This window comes from Patiria miniata, unplaced genomic scaffold, assembly GCF_015706575.1.
Source record: "Patiria miniata isolate m_02_andy unplaced genomic scaffold, ASM1570657v1 HiC_scaffold_1, whole genome shotgun sequence".
Lineage (NCBI taxonomy): Eukaryota > Metazoa > Echinodermata > Asteroidea > Valvatida > Asterinidae > Patiria > Patiria miniata.
Window position 1 is genome coordinate 8,147,270 of NW_024037047.1, and position 17,895 is coordinate 8,165,164.

General features: G+C 43.5%; 1 protein-coding gene across 1 annotated transcript; it reads left to right on the forward strand.

Moving 5' to 3' along the window:
- Nucleotides 1–549: 549 nt before the first annotated feature.
- LOC119721726 (homeobox protein DBX1-like) lies at nucleotides 550–17,365 on the forward strand. The gene is made up of 4 exons (XM_038191694.1): nucleotides 550–1,528; nucleotides 4,911–5,057; nucleotides 10,521–10,726; nucleotides 15,309–17,365. The coding sequence occupies exons 1-4, from the start codon at nucleotides 823–825 to the stop codon at nucleotides 15,714–15,716; spliced, it is 1,467 nt and encodes a 488-aa protein (XP_038047622.1). The 5' UTR covers nucleotides 550–822; the 3' UTR covers nucleotides 15,717–17,365.
- The last annotated feature ends 530 nt before the right edge of the window (nucleotides 17,366–17,895 follow it).

Below are 17,895 nucleotides of genomic sequence, written 5' to 3' on the forward strand. Positions count from 1 at the left end.
TTGCGCGGCGCGGCGTAAGCGACCAGCCGTGGCGAGACGGCGCGGGCCCCGCGCGTGGTCGATGCGTGGTGTGCACGGTGAACGACTAACGTCCACGTATATCCGACACCAGGAAAAAATCTCGCGGGGATATAAAGTGTGGAGTTTACTGTGGTTCCCTGCACAGCGCCCACACGCGACCAAATCGCGACAATCTCATCCTGTGTGCTATACATGTATATACACACACACACACAAGGGAGGGGGATATAATACCTTAGACACACATATATACATTGCCCCATATAATCACCCCGTATTATGATGATAATTGCAATCGCCGCAACCACTATTAGCCAGTGTATATAAACATGTCGTCAAATACGGCACTTGGTTACCTTGCCCGCAGGCCCCGCCCACTTTCATTGATGCTCCCGCGGTGGAAGTGCGAGGATCCGCGCTCGTCACGCGGCCCTCGGCCAATGGGAGAGCGCGCCCGGCCTGCCAATCAGCCCCGCGCGGCATTAAAAAGCCAAAACAAGCAAAACTTATTACTCGAACACCAGCCCCTGTGTATAATTCATAGGGGGTATAGACCAACTTATCGCAAACCAACATTCAGGCCATCAGTTGGAAATGTGTGCGGCGGAGCGACGGTACGGAAATCTGGAACTTTATTAAGGGGGAGTTTTTATATTTCAGTGTTCTTTTTGATTTGAGTGCATGCATCCAGCACGTGGAGACACAATAAATCAACGTCGGCTATAGCAAAAGAAAATCAAACCTTTTCAATTTGAAAAAACAGCGAGAGAGATTTTGCAGAGTTTGGAAGAAAACAAAAACATGACGACAGTGGATGCGCGAAGCTTACCAGGGGAGCCCCCGTATACCTACGCTCCTGCCAGCTCGATTGCGACGTTGCACGCCCAACACAGTCTCCACGGCGTGCCCCATCTACTGTGCCGGTTGGACCGAGATCGCGGAGAGGACAAGCCCCCGTTCGGGGGCCTGCTCGCCCCTTCCCCGCTCTACCACACCGTCTTCAGGCCCCAGGCCTTCCGGGTGCCCATGTCGGGAGCAGGGTCCCTCCAGCAACCCCGCCAACAGCAGCAACAGCAACAGCATCATCATCATCAACCGCAGCAACAACAGCAACAGCAAGCCAACAATCACCATCCACAGAATCACCACCACCAGCACCATCACCACCATCACCAGGCACACCAGCAGCAGCCGGCCGTAGTCCAACCGGCCGGTTCCACCACCTCTTTCCTGGTCAAAGACATTCTCTCGCACAGAACTCCCATCCACAAACCCATCCCCAAGCACCCGGCCTCCTGCACCACGTGCAACTGTCTCCGCCAGACCCAGCAGCAGCAGCAACAGCAGCAGCAACATCATCATCAGCGGAACGGTAGCGCTGAGGGCCGGGGCGATGGCAGCCCCTCGCCCGCCGCCGGTGCTGGCGTGGTGGCCGCATGCGAACACGGTTTCGGACTCAAATTCGGCGTGAACGCGATTCTCTCGGCCGAAGCATGCTCGTCGCAGGGTGAGTAAACACCGTGGAAAATACAAACAAACTTTCTCTTCCTTTCAATAAATAGTTTGACAGGGTAAGGGCCGACATCTTGACAGTTAGGAAGAGTTAACTCAGATCTGAATTCGGTGTTTTTTTTCATCTTGCATTCAAACATAATCTTTGCTAAATATTTACCCTATACTTTTATTTTTGAATGCATAGGGCTAGAGCTAGGGTTATTTTTGTATGCATGACAGTAGGAAAAGAACACAAAGTTTACAACCAATACCAATGACCACAGAAAGCATAAAAAATCTCCGATTTCTCCCAGGGTCATTCGGCCTTTTTTGACCATTTCTTTTTAACATCATTTTGCCTTTTTTCTACGAAGTCCGCCCGGGATCGTCTACAGTATAGTAAAATCAAATTTGCCACTTTATACGACTCAGTCTGTTCGATGCTCGTCATGACGATCGCAACAAAGTTCAATTCCCAATACCCGTCCGGCCTCTATCGTATGCCATGGTGATCTTGAGACGTCACAGGCACAAAAGACGATTATAGATAGTCGCTGATTGTCTTCGACACACTGAATATGAGTACAAGGGATGTTTGAAAAGCCGATCGGAGTCTGTCCGTCGTGCACAAAGTAACCCACTAGCTTGTCTGTCCGTCGTGCTGTCTAATGTGAATTTGTTGTCATCTATGTATTCCATTGGACTGTACCAAACTGTCCCTTGTATACAGTTGCACTTTTTTTTTTTAATTTGTGGGAAACAATTCTTTATTTTTCAATTGGAAATTAACTTCTCTACTGTCCTACAATGTCGTCCACTCTTTGATTATTACCAGTTTCCTTTTTTTCCCTTCACTTTTGCTCATTTAAACCTCTTTTTATCTTATATTAAAATCACCCTCCCTTTTTTAAAACAAGTTTCTTATATACTAACATCCGCAGTTATATTGCGATATCGGTAAAATTTTCTGTATTTAAGTTTTAAAATTCATACAGAATTCAACGGTATTCAAACTGAGAACCCCATTAAATTTCTTTTGGAGAAAATGAAACCGGTCGCATTTCACCAGTCCAACCCAAGCACAGCCGACAGAGTTGATGCAATAAAAACCCTCTAGATTCGCCCCTTTTTTACACATTGCCTGCGGTTTCAACTACTATCATCTAACGAGTGAGTAAAAAGAAGAAATCCTCGCCCTAAGCGTGCCACACACTGTCAATATAAAATGCGTATTAAGTTAATTAAATTAGGGATATAGGAGCGGGGGCCTGGAGCTTAGGCGGCATATCAGTTAATATGTCGTATTTCCTTCTTTTTTTTTTACACGTCGTGTACCGTGACTGGTGTTGCATTGCTAATTATGCCCCCGCCGTCAATAATAGCCAATGGACGGTCGGAGTTGGCCGCGCCGCGCGCGCTGGCAACCCGCACGCACACGCGCTACGCGCTGGTGACTTGTCCGCTGGCGGTGATTGGGCCAAAACAATCCCAATGAAACCGAGTATTTAAAGAAGCTTGGCTGTGAGTGGCTGGCGGGCCGACCGTCGGAGTAAGAAGAGCCCGTATTGGTTGAACGAGGGACAGCAAGTTAGCATGAGCAGTGATTTATTGCCGAGTGATCTCTCCAGCTCTGCGAGGGTCCTTTGTTTACGGGATCAAATTTTTAAAAGCTTTTCTGTCTTGAATTTGAAGATGTAATATCCTTTCATCTGCTGAAAGAAAAGATGAGACTAATTGAATTTCAAGATGTCGTGTGGATTTTTGTTTTGAAACGCGCGAGATCTCTCGAGATTAGACCTCGGACTCGGTGACGAAAGTAAATGCGAAATTTGTATGATGGAGAACAATGTTAAATATTTGTAATGGAACCATTGAGAAATCTAGAGTAATTATGTTGCAATAGTTTGCACTATTTTTAAAGAGAGAGAGAGCACATTTCCTGAAAGTCGATCCGGAAAGTGCGAGATGTTTTGAAATTCGAAAGGAAACACCGTCATCTATTTTCAAAACAATTTCTCTTAATCGCGATCAGAACGCTGTCTCTGTATCCAGATAAGACTGGTTTTATTTGATTGCCATTTGTTTTTCCCCTTTTGTTGCGACGTCGGCGTCAGCTGTTCCTTACTATCTCTGATTTCGTCGTGGTTTGGAATTATTTGCTGTTTTCATTTCGTTTTATTGATTTCATCATCAGATGGCTTGCTTAGCGCTTATCCAGTTACGTATTCCAATGTCGCACTTTTTAGTGTTTTTAAAGGTGACGGACACCAATCTTTTGAACGAACAACAGTACAATGAATCTGAGCAGTTTATTGAAAAGAATAATCCGTCGAAAGTTCAGCTCAGTTGATAGACTTTTTGAGACAACTGTGAAAATGTATCTACATTAATTTTTTCTCGATGCAAAGCATAGGTTTCGGTTGAAAGCGTGATGGTTTGGACATATACCTCGGTCGGATGGGGGGGGGGGGGGGCAACGGGGGCATGGCCCCCCCCCAAACAAAAAAATTTAAAGGACGTCGCAATAAAGGCAGGTTTTGCGTACACCACAATTTTTTCCTCAAAAACTGGTCAAAGTAGTCAGAAATTGACTCAGATCACACCACAGAGCATCTCGCTAGAATCCAACAAAACTTCGGGGCCTTCACGTGAGCCCCGAAACCCACGCCGTAATTTTTTTGGACCCATTTTTGGGGACCAACATTCTTTTGGCCCCCAAAGATTGTGTTCTGGATCCGCCCGGACCATCGCGAGGAAATGATTATAAACTCTCTTTTCACGAAAGACAGCATACTAGGCGCAACGATTTCACCTGATGCTTTGGTCCTGTTATTTACTTACAATCAAGTAGGAATATTTCATGATATTTTGACATTTTCATTTTGAATGTTTGCAAATAGTGCCGTTTCCTTTAATCTATTCACGACTCTCAGCGCATCATATGCTCTTGGCTTTGGAATTTTTCTTATTATTAAAAAACCTTTCGTTTATCTTTTTGGGGTGACTTTTCTTACAGCTTGACCATGCCAATAAGCCAAAGCATGGCAACAAAAATACACGGGAATGCGAAGTAACAATCGTCGGGCAGAACTTTAAATAAGAATTTAACAATTGTGCCCATTTACTGGTGTTTTTTTTACAAACACTACTCTCTTTTCTTTGTTGTATTGAAATGTAAACCGCCCTCTATTGACTCAAATATCGTCAAGTAAGTCTCATGGTTATGACCTGCTGACTTTTGAATCATCATTAATTTTCTCCTTCTGAGTTTCTAATAATTAAATTGCTGCCTTATTTCACATTCGCAGATTTGTGTAATAGGCTACAACTACAAACCAAAATCTACAGTAATTAACGGAACGACAAACTTACCAGCTTTATTGTCTTTTCTCAAGGTGCGCCTACCATGTGCACAACATCCGTGAGTGGCGCCTTGAGCGGAGGCTACAAACACCTGGGCGCGTCCCTGGCTCACCTCACCAGACCGCTGTACGGAACCGGTGTGCACTCCTCCATGGCAGGGCGGAACCCGTTTTTACCAGGTTGGTTACCTGTTCAGTTGCAAAGAAATTATACGATGGGTAGGTAGGGCACCTTTCTAGGGTGTTTTCGAAACCTTGTCTTCGTCCTCGGCTTCGGATATACTGAGACATTTTACGATCCCGAGTTTGGGTCGATATGGATCCATGTTTTGCTTCTGCATGAAACATCAAATGCTATAATGATGACTGTCATTTCATTTAGATATTAAAGGCTATTATATCTAGAGCCAGGTAATGGAACCGAAGCCGATAAGAAGCCAAAATTTCGAAAACTCCTTTATTTCAGTACCATTAAACGTTACAGGGTTGGCTGGTATTCGTGTTCAATGTTACTTCACCATGAACGAAAGCGGGAACCAGTTCTATACCAGTTCTACCAGAGTTCGGATATTAAGTCAACATGCAAGTCTTAAACTGGTATTCCAGGGATTGCAATAATATTTTATAAACTCATTTACAAAATTAACCCTAATTCTAATTCTAATTCGACCTTCCCCAATCAGTACTCGTACCCCAATTAGCTTCCCTTATGTTCTCAGATCATCCGAAAAAGCAAATTTGTCCAGTTCAGAAACCTTTTGATATATTCGTCAACTCCCGCTACGGCCGGGCGGTAATTTGTCAAGTTTAATTGGGGGACTAGGTCACAGCAATCACTGGACTAACGACAAAACCATCTACCTTAAAACCAAGCACCGAATACGCTACATAAAGCCGTCAGAATGCAAGGTCTCCCCCCCCCCCCCCAAGAGGTTGTATGTAGACTAGCTCGGAATTATCTGGATATGCTATGATGCTGCGCAATTATCTCTTGTTAGCGGGAGCAACTTAAACAGGTTAATTTTTATGGGCCTCGACGGCAAGTTATTTTTTTGTGGGACAGGCCCACCATAAAAAGTTATGCACGCGCGGTCAGCCCAGATACGGGAGTCGAGTAAGGGGAAACACGGGGTCCGTAGCGGGGCTAGCTGGGCGGCGGGCCGCACCGGAGGTTCGTCGCGAGCATGCGGACCACAAGTTGACGCTCACCCGAGGGACTTGTATCTTGGGAAATACAAGTGCTCATCCTGGCACGTCGTTTTAAGGTCGCGCACGACTGTTTCATGTACGTATCCCTGCTTTTATTCGAAGATAAGGATTTGATGGAAAGGAGGTTCCGTGGAGGAACTTGCTTACCACTGTTTGCTGGCCCCAGAGTGACAGCTTGTGTCGTCATTTCTAGTCAGTGAGAGACTTTTGCAAGTCTACTTCACAAGTGACAGTCAGTCAATCAGACGAGTCATTCAGTCAGTCAGATACGAAGAGGACACTAGACCATCATCATGTTGTGGCCATCATGATTTTTCCCATTCAAATCAACGTAACCAAAGCGAGGCTGGAAGGAAAATAGGCTGGTTCCAAAAATCGTTATCATTCAGTACTGTTATTGGATATAGTGACCCTGACTAAAATGGCCGGCAGCCTGATAAAGTCTAAAGGGAGGTCCTCTTTGACCGGCAAAAAAAAAAACCAATCTGTTTTAATCTGAAAGTGTATACGGCTGTTTCACGAGCCAGTTGTCATCAGTCATGAAATAGACACAGGGCTTTACTGCCTTGTGCGCAATGTCGGAACTTATATACGGAGGATCGAAACCAACACAGATTTTGGAGTGCCTAAAATAACATGATTTATTCTTCAGATCGGGAATCTCAACTTGGCGCAGTATTTTTTTTTCTGTCCTGATTTCGTCTGACAAAACATCAGTCTCACTTCGAGCCGGCGCATCAGCGCGCACGTGCCCAACAGAAGCTGATACGTGTAAACGCGGTTTGCATTTAAAAACTCAGGGGACGGCTGCAGACCGATTGAGTTTAATAGTGATTTATCACTATTTTGATTTCAAACTCTGCGTTATGACTTAAGTGCTGTGCCCATTAGAAGATTCCCCCCTGTTTTTACAAAGCGGGAGCGGTGGTAGGTTTGATTTTGACTGTTTAATTTGATTTGAGCCGAATACACAAAGGGGATGCCATGAAATATTGCCAGCCTTTTGAGGCAGAAATTTCCACAACAGCTTGTTTGTTGTGGTGATTTTTATTGAAGGGATAATGTTTACAGCCTCAAATTAGGCTATCAACGAGCGGCTTATGAGTTAAGTGGTAATATTATGATTGCTGTATATCAAAAAAGGATGGGCTGTTATTTTTCATTAAGCGCATTTCTCCTGTTACGAGAATCAGCTGGAGAACAAAATGCATGCATTGAATTAGGCTGGAGAGAGACATCCGGGTATTCTACAGTAGCGGATCTGGTGAGGGGGGGGGGGGGGGAGGAGGGGTGGTTATCCCCCCCCCCCCAGTTCAGCCGCTGACAAATGTTATGTTACATAATGTACTAGTAAAATGGGGCCAACAATAATAAGTTTAAAGTTCTTAAATTCATTCTCGAATTGCCTTATAAAATGCAAGAGGAAGAGTCGTATAGTTTTCAACTTTTTCCTCTCCCTATATGACCTTTATCATGCTGCCACCATTTCAGTCATTTCCCTGTCTCCAATAACAGTAATGAATGATAATTTTTTTTGTGCAAAAAGGAACCAGACTATTTTCCCTTCCAGCCTCGCTTTGGTTACATCGATTTGAATGGGAAAAATCGAAATGGCCGCAACATGATAATGGTTTATAGCAAGCCTTCAGTCAATCCACTTCATATCAACACCTCCCCCCCCCCTGTCTCGTGAAAGCTAGATCCGCCCCTGTCCCTGAGATGACTCTGATGGTGCCAGTGATGAGTCAAATTTGAGACGAATCCGTGGTTTCGAAAACCCCTCATGTTCACGACTGTACATTGAATGATTCCTTCAAGCGTTATCGGGGTTTCGAATAGGTTTAGGTGGTGTCATGTCATTGTTTGTGTTGTTTTCTCTTGCATGGGCGCAACGGCAACATTTCTCAAGTGGCCGTCTCGGCTGTGGAACTTCGCCCCGGCTCAAGTGGGCCTCTCACCCACGAGCTTTTGTCCGCTGTCACGCCAGTCAACACCCCGTCTCGAACAAATAGCCCCCCGTTGGCGAAGAGTTTAAGTCAGAAAGTCAATGAAAATATCTGAATTACCGGACTTGGAGCGAGTCATTTTTTCTTTCTTATGTATTCAGGGCTTTCTGTTGTTGTATAAGAGGTTTTCGGTTTCTGGTAGTTTTATCTGTGAATGAGTTTTTTTTTATTTGTCGTCCTTTATTCATAGCAGTGAAAAGACTGTTTTGTAATGCGTACTCTTTGTTAGAAGTTAATTTTAAAATTGTTACATCACAGAATTTCGTTGGTTTTTGTAGTATAGTGAGTTTGGCGGGAATAAAGTTGGTTGATTGGTGCTAGAATGTGGCGTGGGAGTGTGGCCAAGGGTGGATCCAGAACAAAATTTGTTCTTGGGGGGGGGGGGGGGCAGAACAAAAAGAAGCGGGTCCCAAAAATGACGGCGTGGGGTTTGGGGCCTGCTTAACCCTAACTCCCTAGGGGGTATGCAAAATCGTATTAAAATTGGAGGATTCATGACTGTTAGAGATCTATGGGCCCCGAAACTTTTTTGGATTCTAGATGCTCTGTGGTTCGATCTGAGGCAATATCTGACTACTTTAACCATTTTTCTTTGGAGGAAACGATGGTGGTGTACGCAGTGCCTGCCTTTATTGCGACGACACTTAAAAATAAAGAAAAATTGGGTTCGTTTTTGGGTGGGGGGGGGGGGCATGGCCCCCGTTGCCCCCCCCCCCGGATCCGCCCTTGTATGTTGCAAGTTTTTTGCCAGTCATGCATTCAAAGAGCAATTCTTGAAAGTTGAACAACACAATGCAGCAAGATAGGGTGAGTGTAGTGTCTATATAGTGGCCCTCTGGCACAACAAAAATGACAGTACGCTTATGAATAAAATGTGCTTCCTCGGTCTCTTCTTTATAGCAGACAAGAAGTGTTGTCTCTTCCGGGAATGGCGGAGAAGCACGCGTTGCTGCCGGGCGCGACCTTGCCGTTGGGGTCCCGCCTCACACCCCATTGACTTTCACTAGCCATGACCGCGCACGCGACACGGGCCGAACTGAGCACTCACCACCTTAACTTAAAATGTCCCCCACTACCCCCTGCCCCCCCCCCCCTCCCACCCCCGATCAACAAATCAATCCCCCCGGTGTTAACTGGCCATAAATTCCACTTGTTTGCCCATAAATTCGGGCCAAATTGGGCCCATAACCATCACGGCTTTAATACTAGCGGTTCATAAAAAGAAATTGGGCGCGTAGCGTTGCCGTGCGTGCGCAAAATGGCGGGAATTGGCCATAAAAGTGTCCAATTATTCCCCCGCCCAGAGGTCTGCTGTAATGACAGACGGCCGGGGGAAACACGTTGAGTGGTGTGTCAGCACAACTTAATCCACTCTGCTCAACAAAATAGCTTAGCATTATACTATGAAAGAGGCTCTACGTACGTATCGGAGATACCTCATGGTTTCTAGCTTCTGACTGATTCTAGATCGTACTGTCTATCGACTCCGTGCATAAGCAAAGAGGGCGCTATGAAGTTCTACACAACGAGAGCATTGTGAAGGACATTTCGCTGGTTCGCGCGTTTTCACTTGGTTCACCATTCACAACTCTCCGGGCACCAGTGCACACGTGGCAAAATGACGCCGAACGGTCCTTCGGGCGGTTCTTTTTCTCATTCCCACCGTTGGCGGTGCTTGTGTCCTTGAGCAAGACACTTCGATGCAACTTCTCTCACATACACGTTAGCAATGGCACTATCAACAATGCCCCTTCGGAAATCAAAGATTACATTAAACAGTCGTCAATATTTTCGAGAGAATTGAGAGGAAGTTAGTAATAAGTGTATGCTCGCTGTCCCGGGGTAATATTAAACTATAGAACCGGTCAATATTTATAGTGTAAGGCCTATTCCATGGTGCTACTATTTGCTTAGCAAAACAGGTTAACAGTAAAAATGTCTTACAGTGCTTATTACTTGTGACTGGTTCTAAGCTTGTTTTTTTTTTTGGCTTGGCTCATTATATGCTAAGAAATATGTCATGCTTAGCACCTGTTGTTTCTTTATTTTCTTACCTCTGATCAGGCACCGATTTCGCAAGGAGAGGCTCCGCCAGTTTGACTGTCCTTTTTCCAAATGGCCAAATGACCAAATGCCATTCAGTCTTCATTTTGCTCTCAAAAGTTATTCATGGTGTCTTTTCCTCTCTAGGTTCAGCTATGACGTAAGCATCCATTCAAGAGGTCAAAGGTTACCAGGATACACCCGTGCAAATAGAGAGATTGCATAGAGCGCCCTCACTGTGGTCTATAGTGTGGACAAGTTTTAATTAATCCAGTGATAAATAATTACAGCGTCCATAACCTGATTTGGACAGATGCGAGCTGACTGATGCAAACACAGAGTCAGTTATTTCAAACCTGTCTTCACTTTTGTTTTGTTTTTCCAGTCACTCCATCCTCGGTCATCCCCGTGCCCGGGACCTTCCCTTGGCCGGGGGCCGCGCGCGGCAAGCCCCGCCGAGGCATGCTGCGGCGCGCGGTGTTCTCGGACGCCCAGCGGAAGGGACTGGAAAAGAAGTTCCAACAGCAGAAGTACATCAGCAAACCCGACCGGAAGAAGCTGGCCGCCAAGCTGGGACTCAAAGACTCGCAGGTGAGAGTGAAGCTTGTGTCTTGGAGTCTGTTTCTAGAATTTTTGAGTTAAATTTGGTGTCCTCAGATAAAAATTACTGCATGCTATATCGCAAGCTTAATGCAAGTTTAAGCATCCTTCGTGTTCTGGAATAGTCTGGTGCCTTTCTGGTATTCTTAATCAATGCAGACTAGGTATGAATGCTGGACGTCAATTACGTAACGTAGGCGAGACCGTGCCCTTAAGTCGCATGATATTATAACGTCTTTTAGTCTGGTGAATTCAAAGGTAGGAAATGATGTGTTAAACGTAGGTAGAGGTCAGTGTACAAGATAATCCCCGGATAAAATAATATTCAGTTACTTTTATACTTTGTATATCTTCTTTGGTTCTTTGTTGTTTTGTGATTATAAAGAGGTACACTTTCACTGTGATTGAAATTACCATCAATTGCAAAATAACAGCTGAGCGGGATTTTATTACGTCACATCGCAGCGGTTTCAATAGACTTGGCTATTGCCGACGTGTAGATGAAGTCCAAATTGCAGATCCCTCGGGTCCAATTCCCAAGCGTGTTCCCGTCTTGTCGTTGTCACTCGACACCAGCTACACGACATGAAGTTAAAAAAATATATAAAAAAAATAGTCCGCCAAGTGAAAACCGTCCACGCGACCCACATTATGCCGTGGTTCAACGACCCGTGGTGATAATGTCTTTTACGCATGTCCAACAACTCTTGTCAGCTGTTCGAAAATTGGGACGTTCTTGTTCAGAAAGAAAAGAAATACGACTTCAATAACTTCATTTCTGAAGGACATGTTTTAATGTTTACAAATCTTTACCAAGATTTCATCTTTATAATCTGACAGCGGCTGCCGAAGAGTGGCGCAGATAATATGCTCATTCAATATAGTAAGGTTGAACACTTCAAAGAATTACCAAAAGAGGAATAAGATGGCCAATCACAATCGATCAAACGATAGCCGACTTTATACAATAATCCCGCCAAAATAGATGAGCTTAACCAAACCGTCTGCACGTGCAGGTTTGATTGTGTTTATGTCTTCTTCTTTTTTGTAAGTATAAAAAAATAGTCTTCTTTTGACAAAAAAATAATAATAAAGAGAAGACTGTTGGTCTCGTTAATTCAGCAGACGAGTGTTACTAATAAGCAGGAATAGTAGGGGAGAACGTCGTAAAGTTTTACTCCGGCGAGGTGGTGTTGCCATGGCCGCGTCCGCTCAGAAAAGACAAGAGGTCAGCTGCGCAGTGACCTCTGCGCTTATTGAGCTGAATGGGTATTGTGCGTGCTGCCGTGGCCGTGGCGTGGACACGAATCGCGAGGTTTTCTCTTTTTATTATTTCGCAATAAAATGTAATATTCATGTTGGCATCATCTCGGAGTGTTTTTTGGGGGGTGGGGGTGGGGTGACTCCCGCGTCTGCTGCTTGTGGGCCGGTGCATGGTGCAATCCACGTTACGCGATATCTTGTGGCAATCGACGACACAGGTTCACAAGATTTTTATGCTAACCGGAGAGAGGAAATATAATCGACTTATCTTTAAAAACTTATAGGGGTAACCGAATCCGAAGAACAGCAATTTCATGCTAACATAAGGAAGAATTAACAACATTAATTCTGGCGTTGTGAATGGAATAAATAACCCACCGGAGCACAAAACAAGGTCTTCCAAAAAAAAAAGGAGCACACAGATGGCATTTTCAGGCTTCGTTGCTTTTTTATTACAAAAGCTTGACCTCCCTTGACCTTTGATTCGTTTCCAAACCCCGAAGTCTAGAAGAGGGGACAATCTCAACCCCCCTCCCCAAAGTAAATTTCAGTGCCCAAAAACGGAGAAAATCTATTAAAAAAAGTCATTTTCAAAGTTTGTCATCGGACTACCTTGATTTATTTGTTGCGATGAATTTTTTTTTCGATAAAAACTAAAACTTTGTCATTTTCATGATATAATTTTTTCTTTCTTGAGAAGCCGGTAACTTAACTCTAGCTCCAGGGAAACAAAGCCCTTTCAAGGTTAGGTAAAAAGGAAAATAAAAGAACACACTGAACCAATTCTGAATCTTGTACTTACTTAAACTATCGAAATGTTTCAGATCATTAAAAAATTATGATCATTCATTCACTCACGAAAAAAAACCCCGCTCCTTGCTATGTTATAGGAAACCCATCGCATGTACGCCCTGGCTACACGTAATGTCATAGCCATAAACAGTAAAGTCTATTTTATAGTCTGTGCCATAAATTATTATATTCTCGGACGGGGGGAAAAATATAGAACGGGCCCATGTTCACATTCGCAGTGATCCATGAACGTTGGCTGCCGCACGTACCGGCACACCACATGCGCAAACGAAACATGAATGTTTATCGGTATAAGCATAAGCTCATGAATGATTGTTACGCAAATTATATTCTCTGTTCTATATTCCGGGAGAATTCGCTCCATATTTCGTATGGGACCATTCAAGGAAAACTAGTCCAGCCAGAGTTAAATTGACTGCTCTTAACCGAAAACGTACAGCTGTCTTTTTTGCGTAAACGATGTACCGCATGGTTACAAGCACCATTGATTAACTACAAAAGTAATTCTTTACTCTACAATACGCTAACGATGGAAATAAATTCCCCAAACCATAACCTACAAATTCTCCTGTTTGTTGATATAGTTGAAAAGGCCACACGACTTAAGAAAACAAAACAGGGGCTCAAAGTGCGTGCCCAAAGGAGTCTGCAATGTACCTTTCTTTGAGTCTTTTGTTCTCTATACAAGAACTAAAAATGTTTCCCAAAGTGTTCCCAATCCGACGAACTTTGCGTGGTCGGTCATCAGTTCACCGTAACAATAAACGACCCCCGGGGGGTTCCTGCAGCGAAATTCACCCCTTCACGGTCTATCGCCAGCCCGGTCAACTTGTGCCCGAATAATATTGCCTCGGCGGTACCGATATAGAACGATTGAATTAAAAAAAGAGAACTATTATCTGCATATCTGACTTGCAAAAGTTTCGAATTTGACACCAGCCATGAATTCGAAGGCGGTCGGTGGAGGCAAAGGACTATTATTTGCCTGATGTTTTTGACCGGTGTCGAGTTTTATTATTTTCCTTTTGGCGGTAAAAAAAAGATCTAGTTCATGTGTAACACGGTGTTAACCTGCGTGCAAGGTAATGAATGTCAAACAACTGTGACATGAGATTACCAGAACAATTTCCGAGATTCCTCATTGTTAGGAATGGCTGTTAGGGTATCATCGACACCAATACCCAAATAGCTGACCAATGAGGACAGGCAAAAGATGAGCGATCCCTTAAACTTGCATGCAAGGTAATGAATGTCCAACAAAACTGTGACCTGTGATTACCTGAACAATTTCGCGAGATTGCTCATTGCGAGGATTTGTTGTAAGAGTATCACCGCCGCCATTGCCTACAAAATCTGACCAATGAGAACGGTCCAAAAGGGTGAGCGATGCTAGAAATACGAGTCGTTTCATTTTACCGCGTTTTTACCACACGTCGTTTTTGTGTTGTTGTTGTCGTCTGCAACTTTTTTGAGGCAACAGAACCAGATCGCATTTAGGGGGGTGTAAATTAACACTCATGGTCTCCCGCAGTTTGCTTAGGGATAAACAGCAGAGTTTTTTATTGCCATTTTGTGAATTTACAAAGGTAAATTTGGGGGAAATATTAGACTCAATGACGAAACGTACTAATTGTTTTCTTTTCATTGAAATGAATCAGGAATCATGCATTATTTTGTTACCGGATATCCGAAGAAAATGTCATGATCTTTTTTTTTTAATTTTACGGTGAATCTGACGCTTGTTTCCGTAGAGATATTATTATACATGTATATACAAGATTAGTGACGTGCTGAACAAGGCAAAGATCCCGGATGTTGCATGCGGAAAAATAACGGCCGGGTTTCAGGAATATAAATGAAATTGATCACTTTGTTGATTTTCTGAAAGGATTGTGTTATTCTATTATAGACAAAAATATGCCATAGACGCTAGTTCTGCTTTTAGCAGAAATTTTTTTTTTTAACCGTTTTACTTGTTAACCAGTTTATCAGAGACCCAGTATTGAACATAAAAAAAGTGACAACTTCCCGGTGTAGTGTGGAATTTTGACTCCAAGAAATACTGACTCCTTGGTTGTATTGCGCATGCCTAAGTGAAGTGCATGTCATGGGTGGGGTAAAAGGGACCAGATTTCATAGGAGTCCAAATTTCATATGAAACTGGCAAAATTATAATGTGCCTCACTTTGTGTACACTTCGCAATTTCTTCCCAAAACATTAACCAACACTTGAAGTAACTTCATATTAATTGACAAATATCTGGAAATTAACAATGCTCAACGTATTTTTCACCAAGTTGTTGACAGTGCATAGAGCATGATGGATTAAAGAGGGGACAATCCCACCCCATCCACCTAATATAACAACACCAGTTGATAAAGACACAGTGATGGTGTCGCAAGCTCCTGATACGAGCTCTGTAACCCAAGTCCCAAAAAGGTATCTTCTATTTACATCAATAATAATGTTAATTTTTTTCACTGGCTTCTTTCACAGGTGAAAATCTGGTTTCAGAACCGGCGCATGAAGTGGCGTAACTCCAAGGAGCGAGAGCTGCTGTCCTCGGGCGGCTCGCGGGAGTCCACCCTGCCCAACAAGTCCAACCCCAACCCGGACCTGAGCGACGTGGCCGAGGAGAAGTCCAGCCCGGAAACCCAGCATCCTCACGACCACCATCACCACCACCACCACCAACATGAACACCAGCACCATGGCCTGGGCCAGGCCGACCAGGGCTCTGACCTAGACGGAGAGATACTCGACTCGCCGGCCAGCAGCCCCTGCTCCACGGGCGAGACGGCCGACGACGACGGGCGCAGGAGCCCCGCCGCGGCCGGTCGGGACGGCGAGTACGAGGACGACGAAGAAGACGAGGAGGAGGAGAGGGACATTGACGTCATGTGATGTCATCGGGGTCAAAGGTCATCACTGACATTTTGGCGGGAAAAAAGAGGACATTTCCACATGGGGATGGACTGTTAGGTCAAACTGGGTGGCAACGTGTGCATGTTTACACTTTGGTGTGCATGGAATGTGGTTTATGCCTCTCACAGGTGACGTCATGGAATTTGAGTGACGTCACAATTGAGATTCGATGTCTTGTGAATTTCAGACCTAAAAAGTAAAAAAAAAAAAAAAAAAGCAATAGGTGCTGCAAACTGCTCAATGCTTGCTTAATCTTAACTTTATGCATAATATTAAAAAAAAGTAAGCAATATTTTGCTGGGCTAGAAATAGGCCCTTTAACACCAAACCTCGCTTAGCGCACTGCGCATGCGCATTTGGCAAAACACGATTTTAAAAATATGAGTACACAAATTCTACGACAGCAACAAGCTCTAGTTTTCTTTTTTTCTTTTTAAACTTATACGCGCGTGCTTCGGCGATGCAATCTAAAGATGCATGTACGGAGTCCGAGTTTTCATGGGACATCGGATATCTTATGACGTCACTGGGTTACCACGACGCCATCATGACGTCACCGTTGTGGCGTGGTAAACAGTTTGACCTTTCTAATCACACAAAAGCAATACCAACACTTTGTATATACTCTGATTTGTTTTATATATCAACAATAATATCGACGGATAAACGAATGTAAAAATTAACTTATTTTCCTATTCTGTGCGTGATTAAAAAAAATCGAAGCATTTTGATTTGTCTCTGTTATAAAGAACGATTATTGATCCTTTGTCTAACAAGGCGCTCCATAGTGAGTTCTTATTTTTAAGGCCTCCTAAGTCAGTGAGTAAATGTGTTAGTTGGTAACATTATTATATTGTCGATACTTCTCAGTGTAGGATGTGTAGGCTACCAGGTGCAATCTTGATACATTTATGTAAATAACTTTGGCACATAGCTATTATCGTTTTTTTGGTTTTTTTTGTTTTTTAGTTACAAAGTGTTTTAAAAATGCTCATATTTTGTTTATACGTCGTTTCGGTTTGCAATGTCGTGACTAAGTTCACGATGTCTTGAAAAAATAAGTATCTTCTTGATATCCTTCCGGGGCCACCGTAGAATCGCATTTTTTTTTCAAAAGAAAGAAAATAAATACTTCAGCTGCTTTTTTTTAGTTTTATGGGGACATGCAAACAAATTTAATTGCAGCATATTTTGTTCGCTGGTTCCCAAGTAACACATTCACACAGACGCGATAGTTTCTTCAATAACAGGTCCCAAGCATTAACTGGTTCCCACTCTTAGAGCTTGCTTCGTTTGTCCTGATAATTAAGAAATGATGAAATACCATGAATAAAATAATTATTAATGACAGTTTTTTAATAACATTAAGATGTGTTTGTTCATGTTAATCATTAATCTCGCATAAAAAAATGCAAATTCTTGTCATTTCTTTGCAATAGATTTGTTTTGTTTTATATTATAGCAGCTTGTTTTATTTGTTGATTAAATCTCCAACGAACTACATAAATGGTCACACGAACGATATTTTATGGCTTGAAGCACATCTTTAAAAAAGTAGTAATTTTGTGAAAAGATTCCCCAATTTTCGATTAAAAAGAAGGAAAAATTAAAGATATATGATACAAGAACATTTTTGGCCTCTGTCGTAATTGTTGCTTTCCCTAAATTGACCTATCGCCGTTAGCCACGCCCCTTAGACAACCCTATGGAACTTTTGTACATTGAGTTTTGTTTGTCTCAGATTTTGCGCGTTCCGCGTCCATTTGTATATCTTGTTATTGGACGGGGTCCGCTCATAAGTCCGACGCCTCATAGGTCCGACGCCTCATAAGTCCGACAAAATCGCATCCCCTAACCAAATAAAGGCCCATAAGTCCGACGCCTCATAGGTCCGACGCCTCATAAGACCGACGCCTCATAGATCCGACGCCTCATAGCTCCGACGCCTCGTAAGTCCGACAAATTAAACGCCTCGTTTTTCCGTTGTCGGACTTATGAGGCGTCGGACTTATGAGGCGTCGGACCTATGAGGCGGAATAAATAAATTTTATGCCTCATAAGTCCGACGCCTCATACGTCCGAAATTTCGGACTTATGAGGCGTCGGACCTATGAGGCGTCGGACTTATGATACGGCCCCAATTGGACAATATTTCACA

Coding starts and splice junctions, on each gene's coding strand:
- LOC119721726 (XM_038191694.1), top strand. CDS start 823: ATGACGACAGTGGATGCGCGAAGCTTACCAGGGGAGCCCCCGTATACC. Junction 1,529..4,910: donor CGAAGCATGCTCGTCGCAGG/GTGAGTAAACAC, acceptor TCTTTTCTCAAG/GTGCGCCTACCATGTGCACA. Junction 5,058..10,520: donor GCGGAACCCGTTTTTACCAG/GTTGGTTACCTG, acceptor TTGTTTTTCCAG/TCACTCCATCCTCGGTCATC.